The 13209-nt window shown below is 40.6% G+C and overlaps 1 protein-coding gene across 7 annotated transcripts in view; it reads left to right on the forward strand.

Moving 5' to 3' along the window:
* Positions 1-13209, forward strand: part of LOC122874583 (protein inscuteable homolog) — a 55326-nt gene that overhangs the window by 8438 nt on the left and 33679 nt on the right. For 2 of the 7 annotated variants that reach the window (XM_044192623.1, XM_044192629.1), the window contains exon 2: positions 12806-12951. In XM_044192623.1, coding sequence (XP_044048558.1) covers positions 12824-12951 — 128 coding nt within the window. In that variant the 5' untranslated portion in view covers positions 12806-12823. Of the gene's footprint in view, positions 1-1822; positions 2017-8893; positions 9224-12805; positions 12952-13209 lie in introns of those variants that run through there. The other 5 variants (XM_044192625.1, XM_044192628.1, XM_044192624.1 and 2 more) reach the window with 5 other exon arrangements.

Genomic DNA, 13209 nt, shown 5'->3' on the forward strand with positions numbered 1-13209 from the left:
TTGAGTTGAAGGTGTTTTCCCACTCATCCAGGGGGCTTATTTAAGGTACGCTTACATTTATTTGTCATTCTACATCACACAATTAAATTAAAGTTGTAGCCCCCTTCACGCTGCACACATAGAACATATATACAAATATTTAAAATTAGAATAGAATAAAAATAAAACCAATATATACAGTCGCTTATACAAGATATATTATGGCAACTAAAGCATGAAGATATGACTATTTTGAATGAAAACGCAGCCTTTAACTGCAGGTCTGTGATGGGAGCAAAACTTCAGTCTCCTATGTTAAAGTCGACTTCACTACATGTCTATCCACCACCCCGACTTCCACACCCTTAGCTTCCACCTTGCTACATGTAGGGCACGCTACTTTCTGCATTGGCATTGAACGTAAATCAGGAGGTGCAGATTTGTACAATATGGATATAATTCCTAAGGATACTGGGCTGTGTGGGGAGTCCACTCTGGATTATTCACTATGTGATGTCACATGGACCAAAACTGAGGTGCTTCCTGAAAGTGATGTCCCATTCCAACAGGATGCTGTGTCCAACATCATTCAACCAACATCTGAGCCACTAATTTCTGTACCATCAGAGAATGATCAGAAACCTTGATAAGGTGTTTACATGCTACATTATCCTGCTTTCTCTTGTAGTGCTCCAGCTAGCATGTCTCAAAACCATGTGCAATACATAACCGAGATACTCCAAAAACCTGATCATAACCAGGACACTCTGTGCATAAAACGCACTCAATGGGTAAACACCAGTGAGTCCTGGCCTGGTGTGTTTGCTCTTCTGTGTTGTGCAATATATTTTTAATTTCAATGCACGAACAACATTGTTCCAATGATGTTTAGGTATGTGGTCCTCCAGGGGGAACAAAGCGTTGCCAGGTTTGAAAAATCACATAATGTTATGTTTTGCACAAATCCTTTGATACTTTTTAGGGATACCAGCCACATATCTCATGACACTGTGGTCCCGTTTGTGTTGTGTTTGGATTTCAGTTTTGGTTTGGTTTTCTGCACTTACTCTGACTTAATCTGGGTTTTGACAAAGGCCCAGTCAGTCAAACCACAGGTATTCAAATAGATGCACCCATGTCTCCTGGTTTTAACCTCAGTATTTGTTGATATCATCTCGGCTCCGAGATGACTCAGCTGATGTTTCATAGGAGAAAAGTGGTTTCTACTTTTGTTGCTTGGAGCTGATTGGGTTTTCCCCTCTTTTTTGCCACGAGGACTGTATCTCAGCCAATCATATTCTGTTTCTGAGGAAGGTGTGGTAGAGGTTAAGTCATACATGACAACACCCATCAATCCTGTTATTTTGAACACCACACTGGATTGTAATTGACTGATCTTGCAGATTTTAAGTTCTACTTGACGTCTTCAGTCATGTCTCTTTTTTATGCCTATGCACTAAAACTAAAAAAGGAAGTTTTACAAGACTAGACAAAATGTTTCTGAGTATAAACTAGCACTAAACACACTTGTGACCCGCTGTGTTTAAATTGTGGACTGCTGCAGGGTGATGACAGAGTACTTTGTTAGCAACATGTGTCAAGTTGCTGTGACTGATTATGGTCATATACCCTACTTTTACCTGACCACGCTGTAAACCTGTCTCCAATTATGTCAGTGTGACTCCCTATTAGCCATGTGGTGTATGTGTGTGTGTGTGTGCCTCTTTTCAGGCCTTGCTCATTCATTATTAAGCAGCTCCTGATGTTTTGCTGGCCATCACTGCACCGGTGTCAGGTACCCACACAATCCCCTTCACTGATCCAGACTGAGCCAGGATCCAGTTCCAGCCTCTTTGGCCTGTTGGAGCTGCTCCCAAAGCTCCTGAGCTCCACTCCAAACCCTTTTGTTAGCTCTGGATGTTGTCTCTTCCCTGGCTGAGTTATTTGTTCGGCTAACTGTCGATGGAACTGGGAAGCTTAAAATGCATTTGGATATTTCTCTTGGCGTGACGTTGGGGCTATTTGAGCTCACAGGAGGTATGGTGCTGCTATCAACTTTTTTTTCTTGAAAATGAGAATCAGGGGTACTTTTATAGCTGACCATAAAGTACCAAGACGACAGTGTGTTCACTTTAGCAGACTTGTGGTGAAGCAATGTAGTTATTTATGCAGCTGAATTAAATCTTTTTTGGGGGAAAATGTGTCTCAGGCTTCTTTGGTGTCTGAGAAATGAGGAGTTGATGTGATTACTGCTGCCTTGAAGTGTAAATGCTGTCAGTTGTAGCAATCTGTCCACTTTTATTAGTGTGACATTCAACAGGGTGGCTGATCTTAAACCATGGTTGGGGTTACAGGTCTGTGTGTGTGCAACTTGACCCTGTCTGACCTCATCTCCATAAGTGCAGGTTGCCTAGAAACCCCATGAGGGCAGAACATTTAACTTCCATATTATTATGCCAAAGGAAGGAATGCTCCCAGACCCAAATAGATCGCAGTTTTTGGCCTTACAAGGAAATCTTCTCATTTAATCCAGTCAGGAGTGTGTTGGGGAAGGACTTGAAGTTTTCATCTCCCAAAACTGGTGCATACAAAGACAAGAGGGCAATTATAGCATGCTAGACAAAACCAAAAAACAGGCCTAAATTCTAGTAAACCTTTTATAGAGTGCTTTTACTGTATGCACTGCTAAAAGTAGCTACTGTACATGTGTCTGATGTTAAGTTGGAAAAAGCATTGTACTGTAATGTTTGTTATTGTTATGTTGGAGCAGAGACTACTGGTAAAATTTAAAACTGCACAAGTGCTGGAAAATTATTTTTCTAGTTGGTCTTTTTTTCTGAATATACTTGCAGTGAAGTCTATTGCTCGGCTGACTGCTGCTTGACAAAGTAAGAAATCTTTTGTTTCCGTAACCTCGGAAAGGTCGCCATGATGTCCCCTCTTGCACCTTGAGATCCTGGCTAACAGTGGATGGGTGCAGTATGAGTGACAGAAGCACAATGGAGCAAAACTGCTGTCAGGTACACTGCTGGGGGAGCATTTCACATGTCAAGCAAGTCCATCTTCTCTGTAGAGGCTGGTGACAGACGCTGAATGATAACTGGCTCCGTGATCCATTAAGAAGGCATTCTCAGTGCATCCACCTTTGCTTTCCACCAGTGTTAACTTTCTAACACTTTCATCTCACAAAACTGTCAGTAGTAGAACTATTTCAGCCCTGTACCATCCCCACAGAAACTTTTGGTAACCTCTAATTCACCCATCTTTCCTGCTATGTTGCACATTTCAAATCTTAACCCACCCAGAAAATTGTTGAAAAGACACTGAAAAGATGACTCATATTAACCACTTGTCAATATACTGTATATAGCACACCAGAGTCTCTTTTAGTCCTGTAGCCATTGAAAGACTTAGAACTGCTCTATATGGCTCTATATTTGGTGTGGTTCTTAAATATCCACTTTATCCCCAGCTCCTCCTGTCCACATGTCGAAGTGTCCTTGAGCAAGACACTCAGGTCAGGCAAATGCCTTTCATGTTAGGATGGTATGTAATGCATGGTAGCTCACTGCCAATGGTGTGTGTGTGTGAATGGGTGAATGTGAGGCAGATTGTAAAGCACTTTGGATAAAAGCATTAAATAAATGCAGGCCGTATTTGTTATATTTGTTGTTAGTTGTCATCTGTGCATTTATGTGTTATAATGCCTGGTTGCAAACCACATTGTCTTTGGGATAATAAATAATAAATACATTGAAGAAGTTGATGGTGAAGCAGTAGCATCTGGTTTAACTTTTGAGTGAAAGCTAAAGTGTTTAAGCATGTCATTTAAAGATGTTAGTATTAGGCTAAAATTGGATCAAACCATGTAGAACTAACCTGGTAAAAATATGAACATCATTTAGCTCAAATGATTGACCAGTGGGTTAAATGATGGCCCCATGGATGGGCCATTTTTAGCAAACATTTGTGTATTTTTGAGGCCTTTTTGCTTTGACAGCAGACAGTGGGGAGTTGAGAAGAAATGAAGGGAGAGAAAGGATGGATGATATGCAACAATGGTCTCAAGCCAGACTCGAACTGGGTACATTGCCATTAAGTGGTCGTAGACGTCTTAGACACCAGGACGCCCCAGGAAGCAACATCTTATTAAATATTCAAATTATAAGGACAGCAGTGTTGCTTATTGTAGTGCTACCCAGAGGAAAATGTTGCTGCTCACAATAGTCTTTTCTTTGTCTCATCAAAAATAAATCATCTTCTTATTTGGAGATTACTGAATTCTGACCTAAGGAGCAAAAGAATAAATAAATCTAAGACAAATGATCCTGTCCAGTTTGAGAGTAACAGTAGAAACACAAGAAAAGCAGGAGTTATTTTGCTGTGCTCAAAGCTGAGTTGAGAATTGAATTTGATCACTGAGACAAATTGCTGAAATTGTGTAGGCTCATTTATAAGCCAATCAAGTCATTTGTTTGGATCTTACGAAGAGCTGATTATTTCAGACAAATAAAGATTAGTGCAGTGAGAGATTTTTAAGTGAGCATTTTAAGATCTTATATTAGGATCGGGCTAAAACAAGAGGAAGTCTATTTTTCAGGAGCTGAATTTAAGAAATATGAAAAATGGTCAAAATCTCATATTGATCTTAAATTGAGCTCAGTTATGTCTGAGAAGGAGAAATAGGCTGGACAAAGAAAAGGTCTTATTTAGAATTTTCCTTAACTGGAGTTAGATAGTCCAAAGATAAAACTTCTATGACTACATACTGTATGTTCAACTTGTGGAAGTTTAATAAAACAAGACTATGCAAATACCTACCAGCTCCAGTAGCACTTCCCTCCTCCTGACCCTGTGCTTTTAAAGTAAGTGTACCACATCTGAACCTCACATGTTGAAGAAATATTTTGATGTTACAAAACTCTTACTCTGAAAAACCCATCTATTTGGAGAACTGTTAATGTAACAAGAGTGTTTGTCCTGCATTGTTACCTGCTTTACCCACAATCCATCTCCCACATTTCCCCTTGTCTTCTCCACTTCTTTCTCAACTCCTTCAATCTCCTTCACTGACACTGTACAGCCACTTTTTGTAGTAAAAATATATGGAAACGGGAACCGTACTCTCCATCCTCCTACACATTTATTCCTGACATCATGGTTTGTCACACTCAAACCTGTGACGCTCCTGAAGCCCCTGTCACCATCACCCTGAGACATGTCAAGACGTTGACACTGTTTTCTATCATTAGCCACACAGCTAAAGTGGCACAGCTGTAGAATATGGTCTTGTGTGTCTTTAAAGGCAAATTTGAGTTCCAATGTCTCTTAATGAACTACAACAACCACCCGTATTGATGCAGAGTGACTCAGTATACAGTACTGTAAGTGTGATGTTCTGGTATTTGTATTGCGTACATCCCTGCATGCAAAGAAAACGCAGTGATTAGGAGAATCTGGAGTTAACTATGGGAGCTGTCAGTGTTTTTAGTGGTGGCTCCCACTGTGTTTGACTTCAGTGTCAGAAATGATTGAGGTGAAATCAGAAGGATGTAATATTTTGACAGACCACCGGAAGACCTGGATGTTGGCAGAGGGAACGCTAAAAGGTGGTGCAGCTGCTATTTTAATACAGGACTCATATTAAACGAGTATACAGGGACAAAAATATCAAATGTCAAGTTTTAACATCACAGGAGATTGCATGTGTTTACACTGTGAATTAGTGTGGCAGATTCATAAAATGAAATCCAATTTTTTAGAAATTAATAATTAATTCTATGGAGTTTTAAAGTTTAATTTTTTCTAAGCAAATCAAATACCTTGCCAGTGTTGTTGCCATGTTACATGTTGTCAGTGCAGTTCGGCTTGTTTCAAGAACAATACGTAGTTCTACGTAGTCTCATTCAAACACTTACCCCTTTGGTTTAAAAGGTCATTTTAAAAGTTTATTGTTTCATCTTTTATAGAGAACAACAGCTGTGGTCACTTTTAATTAATGTTAATTACAATGATCCTAATTGCAAAATATTTCCACAGTTTCAAGTATCAACACATTCATAAAACATCTCAAACCAATCGTACAGCAGAATCCACTTCTTGTCAACCATCTCTGTATGTTTCAAACACTCATGTTTTCACCAAGGTATGGTTTAGTATGCAAAATCTGGCAGAGCTCCGAGGTCTGAGGATGGCTGTAGCACGACAAAATAATGTTTTATTGCGCCATATTTTGCAGAATGGCCAACAGTGCAGTGAATTATACAGTTGGAGTAGTTTGAGAAGTTTCTTTGGACATGGTAATACTCTTTCTGTATGGAAAATATGTTTTCAAGCTGACCAGAGACATTGTTCTTTGTGAAGATCTGATTTTTGAACATACAGAGGGTGTGTCAAACACATGCTGAGTTTTAAAGTTACATGGTTTCTCAAACTTTTGTTAAGGTCCATTTTTTTAATATACATCAACTATTGTACTGTAAATGAAATTGTACTTACAGCCTTTCTTTAGCTGGTTATCAGCCTTTGTCTTGACATTCTTCTTGGTTCTCAGTGTAAGTTTTATGCTCACCAGCGCTGAATGGAGTGATGGTAGCCTCGAAGTTTGGACTGTGGCCAAAAAGTTTGCTCAGAAGGTCATTCAGATCCTTGGACAGGCTGGGAAAATGTGAGTGAGCAACCGCAAGCCACTGACCTGCAGTTACTCCAGTAGTACTGTAGAGGAGTGGCTGTACTTACTAATTGTACTGAACAACTCTCAGGTGTCGGTGGGTCTGTGTGAACGTGTAGCTGAATGATGCTAAAGAAGAGTCAAAAAGTTTGTTCTATACTCTATACTCTGAATGACAGTGGAAAAGTTAGCTTAATTTGGTTACACTATGTGATTGTATACGGGAATACTCAAGTAGCAGGTTGGAGAGATTTGGAAAACTGTCATCCAGTTAACTTGGGAAAGAACCAAGGACCAAGTCTTCACGTGTCTAGCTGCAGTTCCAAGACCCAACAAACGAAAAGGAACAAATCAGTGCTCAGTGTAAACATACAACAAGAATCACTGGGATGTGACAAATAAAGCTTAAAAAATAAAAACCCAAGCTAGACTTTATGGAGAATATGCATATGGGACTTCAGAACACTGACCATGTTGCAAATGTTCAAACTCTTAAAATTATTAAGATTATACAGATTTAACTCTCTTAGCATACCAAACACATATTTCAGCGTCAAAACATGACCCAACTTAAAATAAGTTGCCCATGCCAATGTTATCTGTGGAATGCGCTGCATTTAGACTACTGAGATAATGTGCAAGAGGACAGTTGTGTCTGGCTTTATGTAGAAGAGACAAATTGATGGACAATTTGGTATTTTATGTATTTTGTGACAAAATCATCAAGTTCATCATCCACATGGGTTGTAAACTCCTGTCATCTAAGTGCACATTAGCTTGCGTGACATTAGATTTTGTGATGTTAGCTCACAATATGTTATCTTACATTTCGTTAGCTTACGTTAGACTTCCAAATTGAATATTGTGCTCCTGTCACAGTCTGTCTTGTTCTCGTCCTGTCACTTCGCACTTCAGGCTCCCCTTCACTCTGCACTCCCTCACCTGATTATTAATTCCCAGCACCTGTCACCCATCGCACACCTGCACATAATCAGCCACTCTACTCCCTATATATACCCAGCTCCTCACCTCTGTCGGGGTCCGGTCTCGTTCATGGTGAAGGACAGAACGTTAGTTCCCCTGTAGCCTAAGAACAATTTGGACTCACCTCGTCTAAACCTAACTATTCCCTGCAACCGCTCTTCAGTACCTCTTCCCTGGTTCGATCGTGTTCCTGTCCTCCGTGTATCTCCAGTCTCCGTGTATCTCCAGTCTCCTGTGAGTGTTCACACCAGCTCCAGTCTCCGTGTATCTCGCGTCTTCTGTGGGAGTTACGTCAGTCTCCTGGCTCGAGTCGAGCTTCTCGTCTGGACTTCCCACTCCACTCCAGATCTCCGTCTAATCCAGATTTATGAACAGTAGCTTTCCCACCATACCCAAATCCACGTTGTTTGTGTTTAAATAAAGCACTCACGATTCTCCTTGTGTCTCCGGCCTGATCTGTCCGTAACAGCTCCCAATTTGTTCACATTATTGTCACCTTTTTTCCGAACAGTACGGATATCTCAAAATTCTTCACATCAGGAATTATCATGGTTGAGGCAGTAGGTACTGCCAGACATATACAGTATTTAGTCTATGCTAGCAGCATCTGCAAATCTGCTGTTGCATTGCATCCTGTGCCACAACCTATTTCTGTGCTCCTCTACATTATTGTTCAAACATGTTTACGCTACTATTTTGTAACAATTGTCAAAAAAGGTCTTTTAACAGCAAATCTAGTATACTTTGGCATACATCTCTGTGTATGATGTGTGATTATGTTACTGGGTAGCTCAGTGGGTCAAGCATGGCACTAAGACTGTCTGGAATCTGAAGCCCTTTTTTCACTGGGGCTAGGCTGAAATCTTACTATAAGGTACTCAGAATAAAAATCAATAAAAAGGGATATATTGTGTATTGCACTAACCATGAAATAACTTCAGAGAAGGTTGTAAATATAAAAGTAGCTTGAACGTTGTACAAAAGGAGAAACAAGCTGACTCACCAAGCGTTCAGACAGTAGCAGCTCAGTAGCAGATCAGGCATTATCTACTGCCCTGTGTGGGTCTCTGTCCAAGTACAAGGGCCCACTTTGAGCCAGCCCACTGTGTGTGGGATGGGAATGTCAGATCCATGACTCAACACAGCCTGCATCCAGCTTGTTCCCACCCAACCACCCATACAGTATCCATCCTGCTCTGCTTTCCACCCCACATGACAACTCTGTGGTGAGACTGTGACCGCTGTCTCCTCCTGTGAACCCAGTCTCCAGCTCAATGATAGGACATGACCAACACGGCACCATCAAGTCGCCGATGCAGGGCATGTCCACTATATTTAAAAGTCAAAGCCCTGAGACAACTTCTTTAGTACAGTGGATGCTTTAGTCTGTGTGAGTTAGGACAGCAGCAGGAGAAGAGGCATTTTGTACTTAATCGTTCAGTTTTGAAATTAAGCCAAACCATAAGGAATCAGTTACACAATGAGGCACTCCTGAAACAACAAGGATATTAAACTTGGAGTACACAGCCTGACTCACTTCGTCCTGAACTCCATCACATTGATTCAAGCTGGTTTTGGCCTCTCAAAATGGTGAGTGGCTTTGCTTGTTTCTCCTGATTTCCTCAGAGTTTGATTTCTTATGTTTTTGTCAAAGAGAAATTCATTGCTTTTGGCACAGCATTGAAGCAAAGCCACAGTGGTGTGGTATTTTGTTTTCTGCAGACCAGTTTTTGTATTCTTTTAGTGGTTTTGCCCAGAATCTGCAAGAGGCATTCTGCTTCACCACAGAATATTATAAAAAGGACTGGAAATGTATTTTTAACCATCAATTCTTAAGTTATGGAGAGCACAGACAATGAGGTCAGCAGACAATGAAATCTTGTTGGTACATTAGCCTGCACATATGTTTCTTTTATTTGTTAACCAAAAAAAGAGTGAAGAATGAGACCTACAACAGAAACAAGCATATAGGGACCAGAAGGATGGATATCTCTGGTGCTACAGCATCAATTACGGAAAAATCTGCCTGTCACAAGTATTCTAACTTTAGAAAGGTACAACATCGGTTGGTCTTTTAAGAGTTGTCAAGCAAAATATCAGATGTATTAGGAGACAATATCAGAGTTTAATAAAGAGCTGAAGTCCTGATGTTACTTGTGTGCTAGCTGCTGCTCCATTAGTGTCTGTCTTTCTTAAATAAATTAAACATGTTCCTGGGGTTTACTAACCATATTCTAAAATAATCTTACCTGCTATTAAACTATTTGCTACAAGCTTAAACAACAATCAATTTGTTGGACTGCATTAAAGAAAAACAACTCCCATTTAGTTTTTTCACAGAAGCTGTGTGCAGATTACGTGTCATTGTACTTGTTTCTCCCTCATCCTAAATAATCCTTATCTTTGCCTTTTGGGTAAAGGTTACAAGGTGTTCTATTGTTGCAGCTGTACTATGGTGATTGACAAGTGACAATCCATTGTCATAGCCTGCTTCTCCACTAATCTCAGTCTTTATCAAACTGGGGTCATTTAACCAGTGGCAGTATTGGGTTGGCAGGAACTGGTGTCCATCGAAGACAACTCAAACATTCTTTACATTCTTTAAACATTTTTTTGCTTTTTATCTGGACAAATGGGGTGATTTGTATAGCATAATGTTTTGAAAGGTGGTGTAGTACTGGATGTTTTGTAACTTTCATTACTACAATTAGGTTTTCTTACTTCTGTAACAGAACCTGGACAATCCAGTTTCACTATGGTTCTTTACGGTATGAGCCTTTAAACACTGGCTCATTGTTATGTTATGTAATTGCTCTTGCCCAGCTTATTCAAGCTGCTGAGCTATATAGCCAGAATATCACGAACATTTAAATCCCCCTCTACACACAAGAATAAATACAAGTGCTGCAGTAAATCTGGAATGCAAACTGTAATGATTTCCCTTACAGACACAAGTTACTGAGTGGTTGTTATTTTACCCGCCATGTGACATGAGGCCGAGACAGAGGTGTCCTTTGTTTGGCTTACCTACAACCGACATGTTCTCCACGGCAACCGAGTGGGGAAATCCACAGGGCCACTCAGGTTTCAGCCCAGACATGAAAAGAAATGTCCACCCCAGCAAGAAAATTAGCCAGGATCCCATCAAAGCTGACCATCTGCTTAGGAAACTCATATTTCTGTAGCACTTGCAGCTTTCATGCACTTGGGGATGTTTAAACTGTGGTCCCTGCAACTCCATGGAAAACTTTAAATTGAATAGAAGGTACAGCTTTAGCTCTTAAATGGTACACTAAGCCAACATAAATTATTACAAAATAACAGAGCACTGTTTGTACCAGAAATGAATCAGTCCAGGAGGCTGTAAAAGAAACATTCTTGAAAACACGACAACCTGCTGTAAACTTTGACATTTTGCTAAAAACCTCCTGCTCTCCTGCCTCATGCATCGTTTGCAGTCAGTGGCCACTCACGGCAGTATGACAGAGATCACTTTCAGCGTAATGGTCCTTAACACGGCACTTAGTGGCACACTCTAAGTGCTCAGGACTAAATTGCTTGATTGGACAACTCATCTCCATTTGTATGGTAATCCACAGAGAAGCGCTGTACCGAGCCGGAGGCACATGTAATGGAATCTCTTGTCTCGTTGGCGGGGACCCTGTGCTAAATTATAGGACCAATAAAATTAATCCACACCTCTATTGTGATAATATATTGTTGCAATAATATCAACCCTCAATCTATGGTATTCTATTCTACTATATTCTAACTGCACTGAGTGTGTAGATGTGGGTTTTACCCCCCAAACAGGGTTCTTACTTCCAGCCATCTAGACTTCCTTGGTCCTGGCACAGTATTGGTATAATTTCTGATTTGCTGTGATGCTTTCTCTTAAAATGGCCCTGGAGGAGTCATGCCAAGACTGCAGTTAAAAGACCCCCCTCCTCTCTCCCTTTCTCTCCTTCTCTGCATTTTCTTCTGCTCTCTCCCTCTTCTCTTTTGTATCTGTAGAGTCTATCTCTTCATTTATTCATTCATTTGGGTATCTGTTCATCGCTGTCACTGACTCAGTCACCCAAAAAACCCGTCTTTTTTCCTCATCCATCATCAAATAGTTCCCTTGTTGCTCATAATTACATAACAAGGGGAGTTTCGGAGCAATCGAAGCAAACAGTAAAACAGAATTGGTGACTCCTCTAATGCACCCTTGTGCCTCATCCTCTCCATCTCCAGACTCTACAGAATGGATCAGTTGTTCTGTTATTTTGGCATTGGGCTTGAACACTACAGCACTGAAGAAGCAGGCCAACATGGCATCGTCTCAAGTGCATCACACATCCCTCCATTCTCAATTGCTTTATTGTGAGTTCTCCTGTTTACATCGATCGATCCCATAACACTCTGGAAGCATTTAATAAAAAGCAGGTCACTACAGCTGAAACCTGCTCCGTGACACTAGGAGGGTGTGTGTTTGTGTGTGTGAGAGCGATAGTCTCACTTTGTAACTACCTGCTAATTATACTGCACAGTAAACATAAAATTTGTAACCACACCACTGCAGGATATCATTAACTAAAAGGATTAGAGTGTGGTTCAGGCAGGAGGGCGTCTGTGGCTTCTCCCGATTGAAAATGGACTAATCTAAATGGGATACATCAATAAAACGGTGGAATAAAGTTGCGGGCACTTAAGAGCGTCAGCCTCTTTTGCTCAGGCTCAAAGTAGGGAAGAGAGTCACTGGCTGGCAGCCAGCCAATAAATTAGAAGATAAGAAATATTATTCCACTGGCACAGCAGTGGCTTGCAGCTATTTAAAACAGTGAGGTTTATTGATAATTGAATTACTTGGAGGGAAAAAAAGACAAGACAAGAATAGAATTCTTGGAGGCAGATCAAGATTTGTAGTGGATAACACTGCGGAGGCAAGCAACACTACCAGGAAAATGCAGTGTGTGTGTGTGTGTTTGTTGTATTCACTGTGTGTATGTTGAAATATGTAGTTACATATGTTAGTATTCAGTCTGAGGTGATTGTAAAATACTTTTGGCACATTTGACTTTATTTCTAACAATTTTTCACATTTGACAGGAAAATAAGTTACTAAAGGATGACACTGTCACTTTCATGTCTTGTAACCTTAATTTTTATGTTGAATGTCGTGTGTTTCAGGTGCAGAGCTGAAGTAAGATGGCCTCGGACAGAATGGCGACTCCTCAGAGCAGCTCCAGGCAGAGCAGCTCGCTCTCTTCATCCCCAATGAGGCAAGTTGCAGCACAGTCTGACCATTGTGGATCTGAGCACAGGCCAGCTCAGAGGTATACACAGCCACAGTTGGTTCATATGACCACTAAAAAAACGTGACGTATTTAAAGGGTCAGTTCACCCAAATCACTGAAGCAACATAGTTTTCCCACTTGCCCCAGGTGGTGTGCAGCCAATGGGGCTAGTTGTGGTTTTATTTGCTGTGGTTTTGAGATATAAACCACTGAGAAGTCTGTTGACACGGTGAAGGGGGATTGGAATTTCTTTTTTGCTGCTGAAAGCATCAAAAAAATTATTTTTAAACTCAACAG

The sequence above is a fragment of the Siniperca chuatsi genome, linkage group LG4, assembly GCF_020085105.1.
Source record: "Siniperca chuatsi isolate FFG_IHB_CAS linkage group LG4, ASM2008510v1, whole genome shotgun sequence".
Lineage (NCBI taxonomy): Eukaryota > Metazoa > Chordata > Actinopteri > Centrarchiformes > Sinipercidae > Siniperca > Siniperca chuatsi.